Here is a 27,457-nt window from a genome sequence, read left to right on the forward strand (position 1 = left end):
ACTACTGAACCACTACACTGATACCACTGAACCACTACACTGATACTACTGAACCACTACACTGATACTACTGAACCACTACACTGATACTACTGAACCACTACTACACACTGATACTACTGAACCACTACACTGAAACTACTGAACCACTACTACACACTGAAACTACTGAACCACTACTACACACTGATACTACTGAACCACTATACTGATACCACTGAACCACTACACTGATACTACGGAACCACTACACTGAAACTACTGAACCACTACACTGATTCTACTGAACCACTACACTAATACTACTGAAGCATGCCACAGACCAACACAGCCTACTGTCTCCATGCAGACCACGTCACAGACCACCACAGCCCAGCCTACTGTCTCCATGCAGACCACGTCACAGACCACCACAGCCCAGACTACTGTCTCCATGCAGACTACGTCACAGACCACCACAGCCCAGACTACTGTCTCCATGCAGACCACGTCACAGACCACCACAGCCCAGCCTACTGTCTCCATGCAGACCACGTCACAGACCACCACAGCCCAGACTACTGTCTCCATGCAGACCACGTCACAGACCACCACAGCCCAGACTACTGTCTCCAAGCAGACCACGTCACAGACCACCACAGCCCAGACTACTTTTTCCATGCAGACCACGTCACAGACCACCACAGCCCAGACTACTTTTTCCATGCAGACCACGTCACAGACCACCACAGCCCAGACTACTTTTTCCATGCAGACCACGTTACAGACCACCACAGCCCAGACTACTTTTTCCAAGCGGACCACGTCACAGACCACCACAGCCCAGACTACTGTCTCCATGCAGACCACGTCACAGACCACCACAGCCCAGACTACTGTCTCCAAGCAGGCCACGTCACAGACCACCACAGCCCAGACTACTGTCTCCATGCAGACCACGTCACAGACCACCACAGCCCAGACTACTGTCTCCATGCAGACCACGTCACAGACCACCACAGCCCAGACTACTGTCTCCAAGCAGGCCACGTCACAGACCACCACAGCCCAGACTACTGTCTCCAAGCAGGCCACGTCAAAATATCTTCTGCATTAAAGTAACTGTCAACTGAAAATCTCACTTTTAAAAGTTCATATTCTGTTAACTCATAGCTAAATAATGTTGTTGATTTGTCCTATATTCCTATTTGTGGCCGAAGCAAAAAAAACATTTAAAAAATCCCACCTTGAACTTGTATCTTAAACAGCCTATTTAAAAAATGCTTGCTATTTCCTCATAGAGGATGATGTCATCCTCCTGAGGAGAATGAACTGACCAATTAGCGATCTACTTGCATTACAATTTTTTTATGACCGGTATACGCCCACACCATTCTGTTGTTGGGGTACGCCCACAACATTCCAACACAGAAAAGCAGCTTTTTAACATAATTCATTACCATTTCTTGCAAGGAAAACTATTTCACCCATATCTGAAAACACTGGACAGTTAGTGTAAATATGAATACTGAACCACTCCCCCCGTACACTGCTAAATCGCTGCTGGGTTTCGCTGCTGCTGGTATCATTAAGGTCTCATATTGATTATGTGTGCTGTGAGCATTCCTCGTTCTGCATGTCGATTACAGATGTGGTGGGCTGTTTCACCTCGGTCTGTCTCACTCGAGTTAAACTGTTATTGAGGGAGAGGCCGCGAGCCGCTGATATGGCTTGTGTCCCAAATGGCACCCTTTTCCATATGCACCCTATGGGCCCTGTTCAAAAGTAGTGCACTATATAGGGAAAAGGGTGCCATTTGAGAAGCACGTTAGTGAAACACCATTAGTCACTGTTAATGACCTTTCCCAGGGAAAGTGTATGTATGGAATATATCTGCAGTTTGTGCTGCCAATGCACAGTGTGGATATAAACAGATAGTGGTTGTTACTCTACATGTTTCTATGTATTGTTCAGTAATCAGATGGATTATTTAAGATTTTAGAGAAAAGTGCCTACTTGGAGATTCAACAGGAAGACCCCCGGTAAACCCCATTCAACCCCACGCTAACTCTGAATCAAATAACTACCTAATCAAGTGTAAGTATGTTATTTTTGTAATTCTATTTTGTTACTTTGGGCTGAATAGAGAATTCACATTATAAACGTGCTATTACAGACCTACAGACCAATGACAAAACACAGCGTGGGTGTCTTCTACAGACCCATATGTAACTATTAGTTGAACTGGTTTGAGAGAAAAGTGTTTATGGAAATAGGGAATAATGACAGTGTCGCTGTGCATGCTGGGAAATTATGAACAATTAGGCTGCGCTTTGTTCCCGGTCCACAAGATGGCGAACATCAAACGACTGTACAGGAGACCATAGCCATTTATATCGTTCCACTGGTGTCACTGAAGCCACTAAAGTGTTTCTGACTAATTGTTTACAATGTATCACATCATTTAGAGTTATGCTCGTGTCAAATTCCCCCTATATCCGTGCGTAATGTCTGTGCGTAAATATGCATATAGGCTATGGTATTATTGATCCTGGTATTACAATAGGCTACTACCCTCCTTATCGCGCCTACCATGAATGCCATGATGTAGTCTATGTAGGTAGGGTGTGAACAGATTGCAGGCAGCCGGACGGGGTGCAATATTCTGTTCTAAGGACGGCTGCCGCACCACCGCTGTATTTAGCCCTGCCGTAGCCCCCGTCACTTGACGGTTTCAGCACTTGACTACAGTTCCAAGTCTTTTCCCACATAGACCTACATAATTTCCTGACGAGGCGTATCTCACCGAGCGAGGAGATGAGACCGCTATTCTGCACAGAGGGAGGGAGAGCTCTCCTACTCTGTCCTACTGCGCATTTCGGAATGATCTCGGTCTATTTGTTCTCTGGCAAAGCAAGAGGGGCTGGGAAACTCATTCGCTCTCCGTCGTTGGTAATTGTTTTTTTCTCCTAACTGGTTGAAATCCGTCGTGAGTTCCTCCTTACAAGAAGAAGTAGGCTGAGATTCCTACGGCGCTGAATGAGAGAGAGAGAGAGAGAGAGAGAGAGAAAGAGCGAGCGAGCGAGAGAGAGAGAGAGAGAGAGAGAGAGAGAGACAGACAGAGAGAGAGGGAGAGAGAGAGAGAGAGAGAGAGAGAGAGAGAGTCCAGTCCTTTATAGTGTAGAAGTGGGAGCAGCTACCAATATGAGCACACCGCTCGGAGGGTGAGGACCATCAGTAACAGCATCAGCAGCATCAGCAGCATCAGCATCAGTCCCCGGGATGGATTGTGTTCTGTGCAGCACTTTGTGTGCGCGGAGACGGAGGCCGTGAAGGCAGATAGATAACAATGAGGATAGCAAATTAAACTCCAATACTCGCGCTTGTGATTCAAGCCGTTATTTCAATCTACAAGGAAAGTTGATTTTGGACACTTTTATGATTCCGCGTCGGATTGCTACCGCCGGGCACTTCAACAGGGCATCAGCCGTGCGCGTCTCCGAGACACATTTATGACTATTCTAAGTGGCAGCTATTAGACCTGACTGATGACACTCTGCTATCCGGATTTCGTTTCCCTGTTGCGCCCGAACCCCAACCAAACCTCATATTCTGATTCGGCAGAGTATGCCTTTGGAGGATAAGCTTGGCAACAAGGGCTTATCGTTCACTCCGATGGGGATAGAGGATAACAACACGAGGAACGGCCTGTCGGATCAATGGGCCGATAGCATGGTGGTTCGGCCCCGGACCACGGAGCGGAGCATCACCGTCCACAAGAAACTGGTCCTGGGGTTTGCCATCTCCATCCTCACGCTCATCGTCGTCACGGCCATCGCGGTTCTCCTCAGCGTCCGGTTCGAGGAGTGCGCCGGGGAGAGCACCTCACGAGCGGGCAACGGCTCTAACGCCAAGTTCAACGGGTCACGGGATGGAAACGGGAACCACAAAGATGAGGAAGCCCAGCCGTGGCGACACCTCCGGTTACCGACGTCTCTCCGGCCCCGGCACTACGACCTGCGTCTCTCAGTGTACATGGATAACTTTACTTTCTCCGGGGAAGTGAACATTGAATTCGAGTGTGTGAACTCTACCAAGTTCATAGTGCTTCACACCGACCGCCTCGAGGTGGAGAAAGTGGCGGTTTACTCGGACAACAAAAAACCCGGCGTCATGAGAATCCACCGCCAGTTCCACTACCGAGCCAACCAGGTTTATGTGATCGCTTTACACAGGGAACTAAAGCCCACGAGGACGTATAAAGTAAACATTACTTTCGAGGCTCAAATAGAAAGCGAACTCCTGGGATTTTTCCGCAGCTCATATATGCTGCAGGGAGAGAGAAGGTAACCATTTACATTACAGTTACGCTATGCATCCACACCCCACATGGCATGATGTGTGAGTTAGCAGTGTGTCTGTAGCCTGTACCGTCCACTAACCGTGTTTTTTCCCCCAATAAAAATGAAACGGATTAGCCATTATATTACAAAGTAGCCTTTTGCTTTTAAACACGTTTTATGCTGTCATGTCTGGCTCTCAACCCCAAGTGCCTACTTCAAAGCAGTGTGTGATGCTGTCATCAAAGCAGTGTGTGACGCTGTCAGCTGAACTCTTGAGTCCCACAGTAATGCCAACGCGTTTTGGCCTTCTAACCCCTTTTTAAACATTTGTTCTGCATCCGCTGATACCAACCACTAGTATGTGTGATTAATGAGGGCTGAGGTAGCCTGTTCAACTCTGACACCCTCTGGTGGCGTTTTCTTAATGAAGCATTATATTGTATAATACCCTCATAAAGTACATTTCGGTTTCAAAACTACCGAGTCCTACAAACATATTCTTAATACTGTTTGAGAAACCAACTGTTATGCCCCATCTATGAAAAGCCTCTCATGAGCACGCACCTGTTTTGCTCTATGACGACGCTCACAAGCCACAGAAGAGTGTTTTGGAAGGTACGGTTCTTCTACACAGAAGATCCCAGGAAATCCCAGGACATAGTGCGTAAAATACTGTAATAAGCTCACATAGTTTACGTCACAAACTCCATACAGTTGTCACTGACTAGTTGGATATTCATTTCCCACTGAGCAAACCATTTATGTACTTACAGCATTCTTATTCATTCCATTTTTTATCACGTTTTTGCTCGGTGGACCTTTGTCAATAAAACTCATGAATGCAACTGTTTGTCAAATCGTTTTTGCCCTGGTTGTCCTGAAAAGAAAATGGTAAAACATGTCAATGTGAGGCTAAATGTGAGGGCAGACCCAAGCAAATGAATGAAAGTAGTGAATTTCAGCTTTTTCACTGTGGTAGTCCTGGGACCAATGGAGTTAAGTAAACGAAAAAACTATTCCAAGATAACCACTGTCAAATACATATTTACATTTGTTACTATTTACACTGTACCCCATTGGCCTTTCATGCACGATGACGCACGTTGAATTAATTCGATCTACTCATACTTTTGATGAGTTCTACCAACATGTTTCCTAGATGGAATGTTGCTAAAGTGCCTTAGTGAATGAGTCTGTTTGATCTATAGCTGCAGTGTTAGTTTGCATGGGGGAACATATTGGCATTGGCAGTAACTTCAGAATAAAATATAGAATAAGTAGCCAGTTAAACACTCTCAGCAGTAAGTCCTTCTGGGAGCCTCTGTCCATTATTCATATTCAGTGGTTCAACACAAACCATGACAGTGTTGCAATCTGTTTTATTGGATTCATAATGCATTAACGTGTACTTTAGTACTATGGCCACTTCCTCCTCAGCCCTCACTCCATATGGTACCGTACCTGCAGGCCTAAACCAACCATGGTACCATGACCTTGTTCCATTGGCCAGTCAGTTATTCTAGAAGCCCCATGCAGCATGACCTTGTTCCATTGGTCAATCAGTTATTCTAGAAGCCCCATGCAGCATGACATTGTTCCATTGGTCAGTCAGTTATTCTAGAAGCCCCATGCAGCATGACGTTGTTCCATTGGTCAGTCAGTTATTCTAGAAGCCCCATGCAGCATGACGTTGTTCCATTGGCCAGTCGGTTATTCTAGAAGCCCCATGCAGCATGACGTTGTTCCATTGGCCAGTCAGTTATTCTAGAAGCCCCATGCAGCATGACGTTGTTCCATTGGTCAGTCAGTTATTCTAGAAGCCCCATGCAGCATGACGTTGTTCCATTGGCCAGTCAGTTATTCTAGAAGCCCCATGCAGCATTACGTTGTTCCATTGGTCAGTCAGATTCTAGAAGCCCCATGCAGCATGACGTTGTTCCATTGGCCAGTCAGTTATTCTAGAAGCTCCATGCAGCATGACGTTGTTCCATTGGCCAGTCAGTTATTCTAGAAGCCCCATGCAGCATGACGTTGTTCCATTGGCCAGTCAGTTATTCTAGAAGCCCCATGCAGCATGACGTTGTTCCATTGGTCAGTCAGTTATTCTAGAAGCCCCATGCAGCATGACGTTGTTCCATTGGCCAGTCAGTTATTCTAGAAGCCCCATGCAGCATGACGTTGTTCCATTGGCCAGTCAGTTATTCTAGAAGCCCCATGCAGCATGACGTTGTTCCATTGGCCAGTCAGTTATTCTAGAAGCCCCATGCAGCATGACGTTGTTCCATTGGTCAGTCAGTTATTCTAGAAGCCCCATGCAGCATGACGTTGTTCCATTGGCCAGTCAGTTATTCTAGAAGCCCCATGCAGCATTACATTGTTCCATTGGTCAGTCAGTTATTCTAGAAGCCCCTTGCAGCATGACGTTGTTCCATTGGTCAGTCAGTTATTCTAGAAGCCCCATGCAGCATGACGTTGTTCCATTGGCCAGTCAGTTATTCTAGAAGCCCCATGCAGCATGACGTTGTTCCATTGGCCAGTCAGTTATTCTAGAAGCCCCATGCAGCATGACGTTGTTCCATTGGTCAGTCAGTTATTCTAGAAGCCCCATGCAGCATGACGTTGTTCCATTGGCCAGTCAGTTATTCTAGAAGCCCCATGCAGCATGACGTTGTTCCATTGGCCAGTCAGTTATTCTAGAAGCCTCATGCAGCATGACGTTGTTCCATTGGTCAGTCAGTTATTCTAGAAGCCTCATGCAGCGGGTGGAAAGCAGCAAAAGGTCAGACACACACAGACACACACACGCAATCACACACACACGCAATCACACACACACACAATCACACACACACACCACAACGTTGACTGGACCACAGTCAATCAATATGCCAATGGGTGTGTCAGTCTGTCCATGTACTGTAGGTACTGCCTCATGCATTTACCACGAGCAGTGGAAGGGGGAGTGTGTGTGTGTGTGTGTGTGTGTGTGTGTGTGTGTGTTAGCTGCAACTGACTTGTATCTGATGACTTGAACCACCAACTTCTGTTCTGTGACTCTTCAAAATAACAAGGTCTGCGTTTTCAAATGGCACCCTATTTCCTATGTAGTGCACTTATTTTGACAAGGTCCCATAGGGTGACTATTTATAGAAATAGGGTGCCATGTGGGGCACACAGATTATCAGTGTCAGCTATTTTATTTTATCTTTATTTCACCATAATTTATTTAACCAGGTAAGCCAGTTGAGAACAAGTTCTCATTTACAACTGCGACCTGGCTCAAAGCGTTTTACAGTGTAAGGGAAGGATACTGTCATCTGAACCCAAGGTCACACAGCCACACGCCAAACACCCAACCTGGTCAATAAGTGACTTGGTGACTCGTACCGTACGTTCAGCCGAGCGCTGCACCGGGCAGCTGGCGGGGGGATCATTAAAGGAGATGACTTCAGTGATTTGTAAACAGGAAATCAATGCTAATTACACTGATTGGATTGGCTGTGACGACAAACTGAGGTTTCGTCCCAAATGGCAGCCTATTCCCTATATAATGCACTACTTTTTGACACAGAACCATATGGGCCCTGGTCTAAAGTAGTGCACTATATAGGGAATAGGGTGCCATTTGGGACGTAGACAGAGAACGTGCTTCAGAACAGATGTACAGGATAGCGCATTAGGTTTTACTACTGTACTGTACCGAATAGTCTGCATAACAGCGATCATAATATCGAATTTATATAGAGCTTTTCCAGTCCAGATCGATGCTCAAAGCGTTTTACAGTGTAAGGGAGGGGGACTCTAGCCTGAGTGTCAGTCTGTTTGTGCTATCATGCCAACTCCCTGTCACTCATAGTCATGCCATGTTTTAGCTTGACAATCAATGGAGTTGGCAAGAGCACAAACAGATCTGGGACCAGGCTAGGGGAACTCAAAGTGCTGTATGTGGTTAGTTCCCATCCCTGTCCATGCCCCCTGATACTCTGCTTCACCTGACTGTCTTGTCTAGTGAGCCTAAAGTCTTTCTTTACTGAGTCTAGTTTAGGAGAAAATAGTGCAGACGTTTCCCAGACATAGCCCAGCGATGCTGCAGATCGTCCAGCCAGGTTCTGTCGTTTTCCCACGGGTTCACCATCATCCCAAACACACTTAACGCCCTTCAACACTGTACTAATACCTCCTTCGATCCGCTGCCTCTCCCTGCCTCCCCTCTGCTCCCCCTTCATCTCTCCAATAAGAGTAGCCTGCTGGGCCTTTCAGCCTCTGACAACCACTCTCTCTCCTATCACCTCTCTCTCTCTCCTCTCTCTCTCTCTCTCTCTCTCTCTTTTCTCTCTATTTTTTTTTTTTTTCTCCTCTCTCTCTCTCTCTCTCTCTATCTCTACCCCTCTCTCTACCCCTCAGCTGCCTGTGAGTATTGTGCCTGGTTTTGCTCTGATGTTAAGGGTATAGGGAGTGAAATCCAAAACCTGATACAAACTTAGCTTTTCCTTTGAAAAACGTGGCGACATGGGGCTTTTTTGGTTTTCAGACACAGAGCAGCACTCCAAGGCGGTGGGGAGTTGGCTGGGAACTGATAGAATGGAGAAATGGAAGGATGGAGAAATGGAGGAATGGAGCGATGATATGATGGAGGGATAGAGAGATGGAGGGAGGTGGGATGGAGTGATGATATGATGGAGGGAATGGAGGTATCAAGGGAATGGGAAATGGAGGGATGGAGGAGTAACGGAGAGGGAGCTTAATTGCCTTTTTTAATTGATATTGAGATGATTGTTCAGACCCAGTTTAGCTTAGTCATTGCAGCAGCGACATGTTTATGTCAGGGAATACATTTGTGTTGTGTCTCCATTCCATATGCCTTCTTCCCAAGGGTCTGTGTAGGATCATAATCTGTTCTGAGGTATGAGAAGAGAGTTCCATTATACCAGAGTTAAGACAGTATAGAGGAGAGTACCGTTATATCAGAGTTAAGACAGTATAGAGGAGAGTACCGTTATATCAGAGTTAAGACAGTAGTATAGAGGAGAGTACCGTTATATCAGAGTTAAGAGAGTAGTGTAGAGGAGAGTACCGTTATATCAGAGTTAAGACAGTAGTATAGAGGAGAGTACCGTTATATCAGAGTTAAGACATAGTATAAGAGGAGAGTACCGTTATATCAGAGTTAAGACAGTATAGAGGAGAGTACCGTTATATCAGAGTTAAGACAGTAGTATAGAGGAGAGTACCGTTATATCAGAGTTAAGACAGTAGTATAGAGGAGAGTACCGTTATATCAGAGTTAAGACAGTATAGAGGAGAGTACCGTTATATCAGAGTTAAGACAGTATAGAGGAGAGTACCGTTATATCAGAGTTAAGACAGTAGTATAGAGGAGAGTACCGTTATATCAGAGTTAAGACAGTAGTATAGAGGAGAGTACCGTTATATCAGAGTTAAGACAGTATAGAGGAGAGTACCGTTATATCAGGGTTAAGACAGTAGTATAGAGGAGAGTACCGTTATATCAGAGTTAAGACAGTATAGAGGAGAGTACCGTTATATCAGAGTTAAGACAGTATAGAGGAAAGTACCGTTATATCAGAGTTAAGACATAGTATAGAGGAGAGTACCGTTATATCAGGGTTAAGACAGTATAGAGGAGAGTACCGTTATATCAGAGTTAAGACAGTAGTATAGAGGAGAGTACCGTTATATCAGAGTTAAGACAGTAGTATAGAGGAGAGTACCGTTATATCAGAGTTAAGACAGGTATAGAGGAGAGTACCGTTATATCATAGTTAAGACAGTAGTGTAGAGGAGAGTACCGTTATATCAGAGTTAAGACAGTATAGAGGAGAGTACCGTTATATCAGAGTTAAGACAGTATAGAGGAGAGTACCGTTATATCAGAGTTAAGACAGTATAGAGGAGAGTACCGTTATATCAGAGATAAGACAGTAGGATAGAGGAGAGTACCGTTATATCAGAGTTAAGACAGTAGTATAGAGGAGAGTACCGTTATATCAGAGTTAAGACAGTATAGAGGAGAGTACCGTTATATCAGAGTTAAGACAGTAGTATAGAGGAGAGTACCGTTATATCAGAGTTAAGACATAGTATAGAGGAGAGTACCGTTATATCAGAGTTAAGACAGTATAGAGGAGAGTACCGTTATATCAGGGTTAAGACAGTATAGAGGAGAGTACCGTTATATCAGAGTTAAGACAGTATAGAGGAGAGTACCGTTATATCAGGAGTTAAGACAGTAGGATAGAGGAGAGTACCGTTATATCAGGGTTAAGACAGTATAGAGGAGAGTACCGTTATATCAAGAGTTAAGACAGTAGCATAGAGGAGAGTACCGTTATATCAGAGTTAAGACAGTAGTATAGAGGAGAGTACCATTATATCAGAGATAAGACAGTAGGATAGAGGAGAGTACCGTTATATCAGGGTTAAGACAGTATAGAGGAGAGTACCGTTATATCAAGAGTTAAGACAGTAGCATAGAGGAGAGTACCGTTATATCATAGTTAAGACAGTATAGAGGAGAGTACCGTTATATCAGAGTTAAGACAGTATAGAGGAGAGTACCATTATATCAGAGTTAAGACAGTAGTATAGAGGAGAGTACCGTTATATCAGAGTTAAGACAGTATAGAGGAGAGTACCGTTATATCAGAGTTAAGACAGTATAGAGGAGAGTACCGTTATATCAGAGTTAAGACAGTATAGAGGAGAGTACCATTATATCAGAGTTGAAGACAGTAGTATAGAGGAGAGTACCGTTATATCAGAGTTAAGACAGTATAGAGGAGAGTACCGTTATATCAGAGTTAAGACAGTAGTATAGAGGGAGAGTACCGTTATATCAGAGTTAAGACTAGTATAGAGGAGAGTACCATTATATCAGAGTTAAGACAGTATAGAGGAGAGTACCGTTATATCAGAGTTAAGACAGTATAGAGGAGAGTACCGTTATATCAGAGTTAAGACAGTATAGAGGAGAGTACCATTATATCATAGTTAAGACAGTAGTATAGAGGAGAGTACCATTATATCAGAGTTAAGACAGTATAGAGGAGAGTACCGTTATATCAGAGTTAAGACAGTATAGAGGAGAGTACCGTTATATCAGAGTTAAGACAGTATAGAGGAGAGTACCGTTATATCAGAGTTAAGACAGTAGTATAGAGGAGAGTACCGTTATATCAGAGTTAAGACAGTATAGAGGAGAGTACCGTTATATCAGAGTTAAGACAGTATAGAGGAGAGTACCATTATATCAGAGTTAAGACAGTAGTATAGAGGAGAGTACCGTTATATCAGAGTTAAGACAGTAGTATAGAGGAGAGTACCATTATATTTACATTTAAGTAATTTAGTAGATGCTCTTATCCAGAGCGACTTATAGTTAGTGAGTGCATAAATTTTTCATACTGGCCCCCCGTGGGAAACGTACCCACAACCCTGGCATTGCAAACGCCATGCTCTACCAACTGAGCTACACGGGGCCACAGAGTTAAGACAGCATAGAGGAGAGGACATCCTTTTATGTAGAAGGTTTCTCTGGCTCTCTAGTCCTTTAATTCATAGTATTTATCTCCAATGCTTTGTCAATAAAGAGGCAATCCCATTTATAAATATCCCCTCTATGACCAACAAATAACTGCATAGCTCACTGTGTGACAGGAGAGCGATCCCTTGCTTTGTGTGTGTGTGTGTGTGTGTGTGTGTGTGCATACGTGTGTGTGTATGTATGTGAATGTGTGTATCTTTGAGTGTGCCTCCATGTGTCTGTGTGCATGTGTGTGTTAGGCAGTGTTTACACAGGCAGCCCAATTCTGATATTTTTTTCACTAATTGGTCTTTTGACCAATCAGATCAGCTCTGGAAAGATTAGATGTGATTGGTCAAAAGACCAATTAGTGGAAAAAATATCAGAATTGGGCTGCCTGTGTAAACGCAGCATTAGTGTCTAACGAAGGACCGATCCCTCAGTGTTAACACTGCTAAACCAGCTTCACCACCTCAGATCTAAACCAGCTTCACCACCTCAGATCTAAACCAGCTTCACCACCTCAGATCTAAACCAGCTTCACCACCTCAGATCTAAACCAGCTTCACCACCTCAGATATAAACCAGCTTCACCACCTCAGATCTAAACCAGCTTCACCACGTCAGATCTAAACCAGCTTCACCACCTCAGATCTAAACCAGCTTCACCACCTCAGATCTAACCAGCTTCACCACGTCAGATCTAAACCAGCTTCACCACCTCAGATCTAAACCAGCTTCACCACCTCAGATCTAAACCAGCTTCACCACGTCAGATCTAAACCAGCTTCACCACCTCAGATCTAAACCAGCTTCACCACCTCAGATCTAAACCAGCTTCACCACCTCAGATCTAAACCAGCTTCACCACCTCAGCTCTCCAATCAGCCTAACCGTCAGTTTATCAGTTTGGGGCGGCAGGTAGCTTATGGGTAAGAGCATTGTGCCAGTAACCGAAAGGTCGCTGGTTCTAATCCCCGAGCCGACTAGGTGAAAAATCTGTCGATGTGCCCTTAAGCAAGGCACTTAACCCTAATTGCTCCTGTAAGTCGCTCTGAATAAGAGCTTCTGCTAAATGACTAAAATGTAAAAAATGTAAAATCAGGCACCTACTGATTCTGATAGCCCTTTATATGTCACCGTGTGGGGTCCAAACGCCAACTGAAGGACCTCCCCCCTCTCTCCCCCCTCTCCCCCCCTCTCTCTCCCCTCTCCCCCCTCTCTCGCCTCTCTCTCCCCCCTCTCTCCCCCTCTCTCCCCCTCTCCCTCCCTCTCTCTCCCCCTCTCTCCCCCTCTCTCTCCCCCCTCTCTCTCCCCCTCTCTCGCCTCTCCCTAACTGTCACAGTCACTAGGCAAAGAAACTGTGGGGATTACGGTTTTATGGTTGGACTACCCAGGTTAATCCTAAAGGCAAAGCAGAGGGCCGGTCAGCCAGTCATTCAATCAGTCAGCCGGTCAGCCAGTCATTCAGTCAGCTAGTCATTCAGTCAACCAGTCATTCTGTCATTCGGTCAGCCAGTAAACCAGCCAGCCAGTCGTTCTGTCATTCAATCAGCCAGTCAGCCAAGCAGCTAGTCATTCAGTCAGCCAGTCATTCTGTCATTCGGTCAGCCAGTCAGCTAGTCATTCAGTCAGCCAGTCATTCTGTCATTCAATCAGCCAGTCAGCCAGTCAGCTAGTCATTCAGTCAGCCAGTCATTCTGTCATTCGGTCAGCCAGTCAGTTAGTCAACCAGTCAGCCAGTCATTCTATCATTCGATCAGCCAGTCAGCCGGTCAGCCGGTCAGCCAGTCAGCCAGTCAGCTAGTCAGCTAGTCATTCAGTCAGCCAGTCATTCTGTCATTCGGTCAGCCAGTCAGTTAGTCAACCAGTCAGCCAGTCATTCTATCATTCGATCAGCCAGTCAGCCGGTCAGCCGGTCAGCCAGTCAGCCAGTCAGCTAGTCAGCTAGTCATTCAGTCAGCCAGTCATTCTGTCATTCGATCAGCCAGTCAGCCAGTCAACCAGTAAGCCAGTCAGCTAGTCAGCTAGTTAGCCAGTCAGCCAGTCAGCTAGTTAGCCAGTCAGCCAGTCAGCCAGTCAACCAGTCAGCTAGTCAGCCAGTCAGCCAGCCAGCCAGTCAGCCAGTCAGCCAGTCAGCTAGTTAGCCAGTCAGCCAGTCAGTCAGTCAGTCAGTCAGTCAGTCAGTCAGTCAGTCAGTCATTCAGCCAGTCAGCCAGTCAGCTAGTCAACCAGTCAGACAGTCAGCCAGTCAACCAGTCAGCCAGTCAGCCAGTCAACCAGTCAACCAGTCAGACAGTCAGCCAGTCAACCAGTCAGCCAGTCAGCCTGTTAGCTAGTCAGCTAGTCAGCTAGCCAGTCATTCAGTCAGCCAGTCATTCAGTCAGCCAGTCAGCCAATCAGCTAGTGATGAAAGAGAGGATGGAGAGAGGATGGAGTGATGAAAGAGAGGTCTGGTCCTGTAGAGGTGAAGGCCAGTTCTTCTCCCCCCTCCCTCCTTCATCCTCCACTCCTCAGTGGTTGGAGATGCTTTGATACTCTGTAATCCAGCTGTCTGGTTATTAAACAGGCTGGTGGATGATGCTGGAAATCACTGCTTTCATCATTAACATCAATAACATCACTAACATCATGACTGTGGCTAAGTTAACTCAGAGCCACCTCCTTAACCTCCTATCCCAACCGCACACACACATACACACACACCACACACACACACACGCACACACACACACACACACACACACACACTCCCCCCTCTCCTCACCCCACTGCCAATCTAACTGTGAGAGGATAGGCTCTCAGACCTTTTCTCAGAACTCCTGATGCTGCACTTTATTCTCTCAGACACGGCTCTGTCTCTGGAATGATAATTACAAGGAGATTTGGGAACAGAAAAGTAGGAAAATAAAATGAAAACAACTAGTGTTTGGGAATGGGAAAAATGCAAATATAGCAAATTAAACCTCGTACTATTAAAAAGATTCAGACTATTCTGGGATGTAATTGAGTCACTAACTGTGACTATGTGGAGTCTTCGAATAGACTACAGGACAGGAAGTTAACAAACTGGAGGGCCGGCTGCCATTTATAAGATTGTTACTGTGACCATGTCTGAGTTGCTATAACGAGCTGACGTGGGCACGAATTCAGCTGTAGCACTGTGGTGGGCGGCTTTCAAGTGAAAACAAGACTTCTTTCAAGTGAAACCAAGACTTCTGTCAAGTGAAACCAAGACTTCTCCACAGCAGAAGCTGTTAGGAGCAGCTATTATTGATCAAATAGATGCAATATCTATATAGGTCAGTGCATTTGCAAATTAAGATCTCTCAACCAACTGAGAATTATTTGAAATACTTTTCACCCTTATTCTGTGATTCCTAATGTTTACCGTATGTCCCCCTCGTCAGGGATTGGTCAACAGTGGGGATTCTTCAATGAAGTGTTTGTTGTCATTCAACGACAGACAACTAGTTTTCATACATATTTTGTTCACTTGAGAAATACTGCGTCAAACATCTTAGATGTAAAATGGATTCCTCTGCAAAGACTTCCTCGGCAAAAACTTCAAAATTAACGACAGATTTCTTGAGTTATCTTAGATCAATTCTGACTATTTTGAGGAAGTGTACCGGCTATGTTGTTGATACGACATCTCAAGAGGGATAAAAATTAATATTGCTGCTTTTTTCTCGTTTTTCAAGCAAATGTATTTGAAAGGAGTACGTGAGCACAGACGTTCACTTCGCCTAGCCGAGTTCTGCTATTAGCAAAGCGAACCTAGAATGGCCTTTACTCTGCTGTGACATATTCTGAAGCACTTTCAGTGATATGTAAAACCAAAACAGGAAGCCTATCTGTTTCAATGTGAACTCAGAGCTCATCAGTATTCCAGGGCCATAAGAAAGGAATAGTCAAGGTGAAATGTTTTCTAAGTATAGAACAACTCTCCGCCCATTTCAATAGGTTCCTTTTTTCTCCTAATCTAATGTGAAACTAACTCTTTGCTCTCGCTCCCCTCTGCCCTCTCCCTGCCCCTCCCTCCCCCATCCCCTCTCCCTCCCCCTCCTCCTCCCCCTCTCTACCTCCCTCTCTCTGTCTTTTTCTATCTCTCTCCCCTCTCTCTCTGTCTTTCTATATCTCTCCCCCTCTCTACCTCCCTCCCCATCTCTCTCGCTCTCCCTCCCCCTCTCTCTCTTCTCTCTCCCTCTCTCCCTCCCCCTCTCTCTTCTCTCTTCCTCTCCCTCCCCTCTCTCTCTTCTCTCTTCTCTCTCTCCCTCCCCCTCTCTCTCTTCTTTCTCCTCTTCCTCCCCTCTCTCTCTCCCTCCCCCTCTCTCTTTTCTCTCTCCCTCTTCCTCCCCCTCTCCCTCTCCCTCCCACTCTCTCCAGGTACATGGCGGTGACACAGTTCTCCCCCACCCATGCCAGAAAGGCCTTCCCGTGTTTCGACGAGCCCATCTACAAGGCCACGTTCCGGGTCATCCTGAGACACGATGCGTCCTACCTCTCTCTCTCCAACATGCCTGTAGAGGCCTCCATCTCTGATGATGATGGCTGGGTGACCAACCACTTCTCTAGGACCCCTCGTATGTCCACCTACTACCTGGCCTGGGCAGTCTGTAACTTTACCTACAGAGAGGTAACCACTGACAGCGGAGTGGTGGTGAGTTACACTACTGACCCCCCTAACCCTAACCTTACCCCTTACCCTAAACCTGGGCAGTCTGTAACTTCACCCACAGAGAGGAAACCACGGACAGTGGAGTGGTGTAGAGTTACAGTCTTACTGACTGACTGACTTAATCCTGTTCATCCCCATTGGGATGTGAGGTCACAATAGGCTCTCTAACGCCCAACGGTGGAGTGGTGGTGAGTTACTGTCAGAAGATAAGATCAACCTTATTGAGCCCAAGGGGGAAATTGTCTTGGAAACACAGTATTACTGTTCCCAAAACACAATGTTACTATTACTGTTCCCAAAACACAGTATTACTGTTCCCAAAACACAGTATTACTGTTCCCAAAACACAGTATTACTGTTCCCAAAACACAGTATTACTGTTCCCAAAACACAGTATTACTGTTTCCAAAACACAGTATTACTGTTCCAAAACACAGTATTACTGTTTCCCAAAACACAGTATTACTGTTCCCAAAACACAGTATTACTGTTCCCAAAACACAGTATTACTGTTCCCAAAACACAGTATTACTGTTCCCAAAAACACAGTATTACTGTTCCCAAAACACAGATATTACTGTTCCCAAAACACAGTATTACTGTTCCCAAAACACAGTATTACTGTTCCCCAAAACACAGTATTACTGTTCCCAAAACACAGTATTACTGTTCCCCAAAACACAGTATTACTGTTCCCAAAACACAGTATTACTGTTCCCAAAACACAGTATTACTGTTCCCAAAACACAGTATTACTGTTCCCAAAACACAGTATTACTGTTCCCAAAACACAGTATTACTGTTTCCAAAATAAACACTGTATACAGTATAAAGTCAGAGACATACAACATGTTCTCTCCACTAGCTGCAACTGCATTACCTAACCCCAAATTAAAGATGAAATAACTCACGATAGCCTGCCTACTAGCCCATCACGTCTGAGGATATAACCCACTTTGTCCTTTAGTATGTCTATCTAGTGATTACCCTTGATACTGATATGTGGAGTAGACTGCTGCTGTTTCCCACTAATACTCTCATCACTACAAACACCTCGTAAAGAGTTAATACTCTCATCACTACAAACACCTCGTAAAGAGTTAATACTCTCATCACTACAAACACCTCGTAAAGAGTTAATACTCTCATCACTACAAACACCTCGTAAAGAGTTAATACTCTCATCACTACAAACACCTCGTAAAGAGTTAATACTCTCATCACTACAAACACCTTGTAAATAGTTAATACTCTCATCACTACAAACACCTCGTAAAGAGTTAATACTCTCATCACTACAAACACCTCGTAAAGAGTTAATACTCTCATCACTACAAACACCTTCTAAATAGTTAATACTCTCATCACTACAAACACCTTGTAAATAGTTAATACTCTCATCACTACAAACACCTCGTAAAGAGTTAATACTCTCATCACTACAAACACCTTCTAAATAGCTAATACTCTCATCACTACAAACACCTTCTAAATAGCTAATACTCTCATCACTACAAACACCTTCTAAATAGTTAATACTCTCATCACTACAAACACCTTCTAAATAGTTAATACTCTCATCACTACAAACACCTTCTAAATAGTTAATACTCTCATCACTACAAACACCTTCTAAATAGTTAATACTCTCATCACTACAAACACCTTCTAAAGAGTTAATACTCTCATCACTACAAACACCTTCTAAAGAGTTAATACTCTCATCACTACAAACACCTTCTAAATAGTTAATACTCTCATCACTACAAACACCTCGTAAAGAGTTAATACTCTCATCACTACAAACACCTTGTAAAGAGTTAATACTCTCATCACTACAAACACCTCGTAAAGAGTTAATACTCTCATCACTACAAACACCTTGTAAAGAGTTAATACTCTCATCACTACAAACACCTCGTAAAGAGTTAATACTCTCATCACTACAAACACCTTGTAAAGAGTTAATACTCTCATCACTACAAACACCTTCTAAAGAGTTAATACTCTCATCACTACAAACACCTTCTAAATAGTTAATACTCTCATCACTACAAACACCTTCTAAATAGTTAATACTCTCATCACTACAAACACCTTCTAAATAGTTAATACTCTCATCACTACAAACACCTTCTAAATAGTTAATACTCTCATCACTACAAACACCTTCTAAAGAGTTAATACTCTCATCACTACAAACACCTTCTAAAGAGTTAATACTCTCATCACTACAAACACCTTCTAAATAGTTAATACTCTCATCACTACAAACACCTCGTAAAGAGTTAATACTTTCATCACTACAAACACCTTGTAAAGAGTTAATACTCTCATCACTACAAACACCTCGTAAAGAGTTAATACTCTCATCACTACAAACACCTTGTAAATAGTTAATATCTCATCACTACAAACACCTCGTGAAAGAGTTAATACTCTCATCACTACAAACACCTCGTAAAGAGTTAATACTCTCATCACTACAAACACCTTCTAAATAGTTAATACTCTCATCACTACAAACACCTTCTAAATAGTTAATACTCTCATCACTACAAACACCTCGTAAAGAGTTAATACTCTCATCACTACAAACACCTTCTAAATAGCTAATACTCTCATCACTACAAACACCTTCTAAATAGCTAATACTCTCATCACTACAAACACCTTCTAAATAGTTAATACTCTCATCACTACAAACACCTTCTAAATAGTTAATACTCTCATCACTACAAACACCTTCTAAATAGTTAATACTCTCATCACTACAAACACCTTCTAAATAGTTAATATCTCATCACTACAAACACCTTCTAAATAGTTAATACTCTCATCACTACAAACACCTCGTAAAGAGTTAATACTCTCATCACTACAAACACCTCGTAAAGAGTTAATACTCTCATCACTACAAACACCTCGTAAAGAGTTAATACTCTCATCACTACAAACACCTCGTAAAGAGCTAATACTCTCATCACTACCAAACACCTCGTAAAGAGTTAATACTCTCATCACTACAAACACCTCGTAAAGAGTTAATACTCTCATCACTACAAACACCTTCTAAAGAGTTAATACTCTCATCACTACAAACACCTTCTAAATAGTTAATACTCTCATCACTACAAACACCTTCTAAAGAGTTAATACTCTCATCACTACAAACACCTTCTAAATAGTTAATACTCTCATCACTACAAACACCTTCTAAAGAGTTAATACTCTCATCACTACAAACACCTTCTAAAGAGTTAATACTCTCATCACTACAAACACCTTCTAAATAGTTAATACTCTCATCACTACAAACACCTCGTAAAGAGTTAATACTCTCATCACTACAAACACCTTGTAAAGAGTTAATACTCTCATCACTACAAACACCTCGTAAAGAGTTAATACTCTCATCACTACAAACACCTTGTAAATAGTTAATACTCTCATCACTACAAACACCTCGTAAAGAGTTAATACTCTCATCACTACAAACACCTCGTAAAGAGTTAATACTCTCATCACTACAAACACCTTCTAAATAGTTAATACTCTCATCACTACAAACACCTTCTAAATAGTTAATACTCTCATCACTACAAACACCTCGTAAAGAGTTAATACTCTCATCACTACAAACACCTTCTAAATAGTTAATACTCTCATCACTACAAACACCTTCTAAATAGCTAATACTCTCATCACTACAAACACCTTCTAAATAGTTAATACTCTCATCACTACAAACACCTTCTAAATAGTTAATACTCTCATCACTACAAACACCTTCTAAATAGTTAATACTCTCATCACTACAAACACCTTCTAAATAGTTAATACTCTCATCACTACAAACACCTTCTAAATAGTTAATACTCTCATCACTACAAACACCTCGTAAAGAGTTAATACTCTCATCACTACAAACACCTCGTAAAGAGTTAATACTCTCATCACTACAAACACCTCGTAAAGAGTTAATACTCTCATCACTACAAACACCTCGTAAAGAGCTAATACTCTCATCACTACAAACACCTCGTAAAGAGTTAATACTCTCATCACTACAAACACCTCGTAAAGAGTTAATACTCTCATCACTACAAACACCTTCTAAAGAGTTAATACTCTCATCACTACAAACACCTTCTAAATAGTTAATACTCTCATCACTACAAACACCTTCTAAAGAGTTAATACTCTCATCACTACAAACACCTTCTAAATAGTTAATACTCTCATCACTACAAACACCTTCTAAAGAGTTAATACTCTCATCACTACAAACACCTTCTAAATAGTTAACTCTCATCACTACAAACACCTTGTAAATAGTTAATACTCTCATCACTACAAACACCTTCTAAAGAGTTAATACTCTCATCACTACAAACACCTTCTAAATAGTTAATACTCTCATCACTACAAACACCTTCTAAAGAGTTAATACTCTCATCACTACAAACACCTTCTAAATAGTTAATACTCTCATCACTACAAACACCTTCTAAAGAGTTAATACTCTCATCACTACAAACACCTTCTAAATAGTTAATACTCTCATCACTACAAACACCTTCTAAAGAGTTAATACTCTCATCACTACAAACACCTTCTAAATAGTTAACTCTCATCACTACAAACACCTTGTAAATAGTTAATACTCTCATCACTACAAACACCTTCTAAAGAGTTAATACTCTCATCACTACAAACACCTTCTAAATAGTTAATACTCTCATCACTACAAACACCTTCTAAAGAGTTAATACTCTCATCACTACAAACACCTTCTAAAGAGTTAATACTCTCATCACTACAAACACCTTCTAAATAGTTAATACTCTCATCACTACAAACACCTTCTAAATAGTTAATACTCTCATCACTACAAACACCTTCTAAAGAGTTAATACTCTCATCACTACAACACCTTCTAAAGAGTTAATACTCTCATCACTACAAACACCTTGTAAAGAGTTAATACTCTCATCACTACAAACAGAGAGCTGCCGTTCAAAACGCTTTGCAGTGTCTGAACCATTTGTCAGCTTGTCTGCTTTAAAGAAGAGAGGAGCCTTCATGCCTGACCTTATTCAAAGAACAGCAACAACGTGAACCCTATTCCCTATAAAGCGCACTTCTTTTGACCAGGATCCATAGAGCTCTGGTCAAAAGAAGTGCACTATCTAGGGAATAGGGTGCCATTTGGGATGCGGACAACATTAGCTATTGAACGCAGTATTCAGCAGGTGTCCTCTCCTCTCCTTCAGACAACTATCTTCGTTATCTTGACAACTTTCTCACCTTCCCTTCCTGTTAACCTTGGGTTCCCCTCCTCCTCCTCCTTCATCATCATCGTCATCTTCGTCATCCCACTTTAATTACTGCCCATTCATCTCCACTGTCATTATCCAAGGGCATTGTCCAATATATCCCTACACACACACAGACACACACACACACACACACACACAGACACACACACAGAGATACACACACACACACACAGACACACACACACACACAGACACACACACACAGACACACACACACACAGATACACACACACACACAGACACACACACACACACACAGACACACACACACACACACACCTCACAACGCCGCCTGTAGTCCTCATCACCTCCTCAACAGCACCTTTAATGACCAGCCATATCTGCAGCATTTATTTCCATACCGGCCCCCCTCTTAACGCTCACCCCTCACGCTGGCACTAACCCATCAATCAAATTACCGTGGCAACACTGGCCGGTCTCAACTCATCCATCATCGGAGTGTGGGCGTGTGCGTGCGCTGGCGAGGGAGAGATGAGGAACGGAGAAAGGCTTGTGTATATCGGGGGAAGTGTAGCGAGGAGAAGCGTGTAGCAGAGTACTCAGTGTTCGTTGCAGTTGGTGTCAACGCTGTGAAGTGGGTGGGCAGTTAGCTGCACTGAGGGTTTTTATTTAACCTTTATTTAACACTAGAACTGCCAAGACTGTCAATCTGACCTTTTTCAATGTTGTAATTTCAATAACTTAATTTCAATAAAAAACCTTGAACCCAGCTGTCCCTGACTTTTTCTAAATACGTGTATTTTTCAGTCTAGAAGCACATTGAGATCAATATCATAAAATACAAAAACATTCTGAGCAATTCTACTTCAAAGGGCCATGATGGTTAAAATGACCGTGTTCATGTTTTACCCACTGTTGGCTTCCCGAAGCTATTGTCTGCCTCGCTATTTTTCCCGCCTTGTGTTTCCAGCGTTGATGTTGCTTAGCAACTGTTGTTGTTTACTTGCTTTCAAACGAGCACAATGGAATGTAGCCTTTAGATTCTAGAATACCAAATAAATAGAATACAGGTGCAAATAGAAATTAGAATTGGAACAGATTATAATAGAACAGAATAGAAACACAACAGAATACAGTAGAATACAAAACAACAGATCGCTAGTCGGATCAAAACAAACTAGTGTCTAGCTATGTCAGGAAAGAGGAAGCTGACCGCCGCACAGGCTTCAGCCATGCTCCAGGATATGGAAGAGTCTGATGGAAGCCATTCAATCTGATGCAGGGAGCGGTGTCTCATGGGTGTGCGAGAGCTCTTCCGATGACCCTGACTCTTGACAGTGATACCATAGATGCCCCAGCGCAAAAGACTGAGTTTGGGCACATCCACTTCAAGACCTCGGCGTCGGCTGATGTTCCCGGTAGGCCTTGCCTCTTCTTCAGCTTTTTTTTTGCCTAGGAAAAGAGATGCTCAATTGTTGGTCTGACTTACAGCGATCTCTGTTTACAAGACAAGCGTTTACCAATACAACCCATATAGGCCTTCGCCTAACCAAGGTGCAATAGAATACAATTAGCACTACAGCATCAGAATAGAATGCTATTGTTATTGTTGTTAGTTTATTATTATTAGCCAAATGATATTATTATTATTATGAGAATATTGTTATTATCGTCATTGTTGGCCTGTCACTGCTGTTACTATCAATAATAAGTATATTACTGGCGTTAGGCTATTATCGGCTTACAATTGTTGTTGTAGGCCTAATTGTTTCCATTATTAGGCTATTATTATTATTATTGTTAGTATTATTATTATTATTATTATTATTAGCCTATTATTATTTGTTTATTTTTAATCATTAGGCCTATTAGCAGGTCTTCATGTTGTATTATGTATGCAAGCCAATTGCGATGTTATTGCAATATTGTAATTGTTGTGTATGAACAGAAGATTAGCCCTGATTCACATCTACATTTGATGAAATATAATAAACTAATTAGGCTATTATCATTGTCAACATGGCTGAATCCACAACCATTGCCATATGCGCCTGTGCCATCCACAACAGCACCCAGACCACGTCCTATAGACTTACCAGGTAGGCAATTTGCTCCAAATAGGCTAAAATGACATATATTTTTATTGATCCTGCAGTGCCAAATCCACCACTACCTGAGAGACAGGGAATGGGAAAAGGACGGCACAGTCTGGAAGCTCGTGCAGCCAGGCGAAAATGTAGGGAGACGACAAGGACAGAATGTCATGACTGAAGCTGCAGGAACCCGCAGCACATGCCAAGCGCAACGTTGAAGACCCTCTCACCACCAGAGTAAAGGTGACCAGTTGGTGGGACATGTCTGTTGAAGACGCTCTCACCACCAGAGTAAAGGTGACCAGTTGGTGGGGACATGTCTCTTGAAGATGCTCTCACCGTGCCAGAGTAAAGGTGACCAGTTGGTGGGGACATGTCTGTTGTCCTGCTCAATACCTTCGTTGCGCTGTTGTATATCCGCTGGTGCACAAGGCGCTAAGAGTATGGAGAGCTTCTGGTTGGCTGACTGGGGCTATGCATTCTTCAAAGAGACCATGTCCCGGAATCCATCCAGGGAGGTCATGAAATTCCTGCGTTTTGACAAGAGAGAGACCTGAGGCAGACGTCTCCAAGAAGACAAAATTGCCCTGGTTTCCCGAGGTGTGGGTGAAATGAACTGAGAACAGCGTCGCCTGCTACAAGCCCGGTACCGACATCACTGTGGATGAGCACGCTGCCTCTTTACTCAGTACATGGCCAACAAACCAGACAAGTTTGGTATAAAGTTTTGGCTGGCTGCTGATTGAAGAGCAAGTACATGTTGAACGGTGTGCCATACCTGGGAAAGGATGAGACACAGAGACCTGGATAAAGACTAGGACAGGAGTGTGGTGCTGAAGATGATTGATCCTTACCTGGGGAAGGGAGGAAACATCACTTCGGACAACTTCTTCACCTCACTTGACCTCGCCAAAGCACTGATCTCCAAAAAAAATCTGCCCGGTGGGCACAGTAAACAAGGCAAGACGGGAGCTGCCCCCCCTCCGTTAAGGAGCGGGCGGAGCTGTTCAGGACACAGGTGCTGAAAAGTGAGAATGCCACGCTGCCCATTTACCGGCGGTAAGCAACGAAAGAACGTCTGCCTCATCAGCACGATGCACCCAACTTTTACCATTGAGGGAGTCCAAAAGGCAAAGCCTGAGACGGTTACCCACTACAATGCAACGAAGGTATATATCTTTTCTTACTGTGTTTACATTGATTCTTTGTGGCATTGATTTGTGTAGCCTATAGAACTTGCAAGTAAGCATTTAATTGCAGCATACGTTGTAATATATTGTATTCCAGTACATTATACTAACACACTTTTAATTTAATTTGAAGGTGGATGTGCTGGACCAAATGACGTGCAGGCACAGTGTCAAAGGTACCTGAAGATGGCCAGTGGCAGTGTTCTATAACACCCTTGACCTGGCTGGCATAAACACGCACATCCTCTACAAGGCCTGCAGGGGGAAACTGCCATCCCACACAAGGCCTGCAGGGGGAAACTGCCATCCTACACAAGGCTTGCAGGGGGAAACTGCCATCCTCTACAAGGCATGCAGGGGGAAACTGCCATCCTACACAAGGCCTGCAGGGGGAAACTTCCATCCTCTACAAGGCCTGCAGGGGGAAACTTCCATCCTCTACAAGGCCTACAGGGGGAAACTGCCATCCTCTACAAGGCCTGCAGGGGGAAACTTCCATCCTCTACAAGGTCTACAGGAGGAAACTGCCATCCTCTACAAGGCCTGCAGGGGGAAACTGCCATCCTCTACAAGGCCTACAGGAGGAAACTGCCATCCTCTACAAGGCCTGCACGAGGAAACTGCCATCCTCTACAAGGCCTGCACGAGGAAACTGCCATCCTCTACAAGGCCTGCAGGGGGAACGTGCCACAGAGGGAGTATACGCTTCAACTAGCAAAAGCGCTCAGAGCACACCACATGGCTGGGAAAGCTGTGCTGCTTGCCCAAGGTCCAGGTCTGTACCATCCGGAGGATACGCGACCAGAGCAACAGCAGGAAGAAGCGGAGACAGTGCCAAGTCTGCAGGCATTGCAAACAGAACAAAACACACAAAACTTGCAACACTTGCCAGAAAGTTGTGTGTGGGAAATGCACAAGGAAGTTAGTGATTACTTGTGTTAACTGTGAGTAGGCTATGGAGACTAAAGGGGCATGAGCCGGGGTGCATTGCACGCACAAAGTTTAGCCAATAATTAGGCAGACAGTTCAAATGTGTATGAGCCCAACATATATACAGTGCATTTGGAAATTATTCAGACCCCTTGACATTATCCACTTTGATACGTTAAAGACCATGTCAGTGAAGACCATCTACACGTCAGTGAAGACCATCTACACGTCAGTAAAGACCATCTACACGTCAGTAAAGACCATCTACACGTCAGTAAAGACCATCTACACGTCAGTAAAGACCATCTACACGTCAGTAAAGACCATCTACACGTCAGTAAAGACCATCTACACGTCAGTGAAGACCATCTACATGTCAGTAAAGACCATCTACATGTCAGTGAAGACCATCTACACGTCAGTAAAGACCATCTACACGTCAGTAAAGACCATCTACATGTCAGTAAAGACCATCTACACGTCAGTAAAGACCATCTACACGTCAGTAAAGACCATCTACATGTCAGTAAAGACCATCTACACGTCAGTAAAGACCATCTACACGTCAGTAAAGACCATCTACACGTCAGTAAAGACCATCTACACGTCAGTAAAGACCATCTACACGTCAGTGAAGACCATCTACACGTCAGTAAAGACCATCTACACGTCAGTAAAGACCATCTACACGTCAGTAAAGACCATCTACACGTCAGTAAAGACCATCTACACGTCAGTAAAGACCATCTACATGTCGGTAAAGACCATCTACACGTCAGTAAAGACCATCTACACGTCAGTAAAGACCATCTACACGTCAGTAAAGACCATCTACACGTCAGTAAAGACCATCTACACGTCAGTAAAGACCATCTACACGTCAGTAAAGACCATCTACACGTCAGTAAAGACCATCTACACGTCAGTAAAGACCATCTACGCCAGTGAAGACCATCTACACGTCAGTAAAGACCATCTACACGTCAGTAAAGACCATCTACACGTCAGTAAAGACCATCTACACGTCAGTAAAGACCATCTACACGTCAGTAAAGACCATCTACACGTCAGTAAAGACCATCTACACGTCAGTAAAGACCATCTACACGCCAGTAAAGACCATCTACACGTCAGTAAAGACCATCTACACGTCAGTAAAGACCATCTACACGTCAGTAAAGACCATCTACACGCCAGTAAAGACCATCTACACGTCAGTAAAGACCATCTACACGTCAGTAAAGACCATCTACACGTCAGTAAAGACCATCTACACGTCAGTAAAGACCATCTACACGCCAGTAAAGACCATCTACACGTCAGTAAAGACCATCTACACGTCAGTAAAGACCATCTACACGTCAGTAAAGACCATCTACACGTCAGTAAAGACCA

At 43.5% G+C, this 27,457-nt stretch overlaps 2 protein-coding genes across 2 annotated transcripts in view; both read left to right on the forward strand.

The window, feature by feature from the left end:
* The first annotated feature begins 312 nt into the window (after nucleotides 1-312).
* LOC121554998 (histidine-rich protein PFHRP-II-like) lies at nucleotides 313-1,101 on the forward strand. The gene has a single exon (XM_041868753.2). It carries the CDS (start codon nucleotides 313-315, stop codon nucleotides 1,099-1,101), a length of 789 nt encoding a protein of 262 aa, XP_041724687.2.
* Nucleotides 1,102-2,630: 1,529 nt separating this feature from the next.
* LOC123484935 (thyrotropin-releasing hormone-degrading ectoenzyme-like) overlaps nucleotides 2,631-27,457 on the forward strand; it is a gene marked incomplete at its 3' end in the record, with an annotated part of 48,937 nt that continues 24,110 nt past the window's right edge. Inside the window, exons 1-2 of the mRNA XM_045215714.1 lie at nucleotides 2,631-4,325; nucleotides 16,255-16,528. Coding sequence (XP_045071649.1) covers nucleotides 3,607-4,325; nucleotides 16,255-16,528 — 993 coding nt within the window. The remainder of the gene's footprint in view (nucleotides 4,326-16,254; nucleotides 16,529-27,457) is intronic.

Source organism: Coregonus clupeaformis, unplaced genomic scaffold (assembly GCF_020615455.1).
Source record: "Coregonus clupeaformis isolate EN_2021a unplaced genomic scaffold, ASM2061545v1 scaf0499, whole genome shotgun sequence".
Lineage (NCBI taxonomy): Eukaryota > Metazoa > Chordata > Actinopteri > Salmoniformes > Salmonidae > Coregonus > Coregonus clupeaformis.

What these genes read in the sequence shown, in the direction of transcription:
- LOC121554998 (XM_041868753.2), top strand. Translation starts at nt 313, where the DNA reads ATGCCACAGACCAACACAGCCTACTGTCTCCATGCAGACCACGTCACA.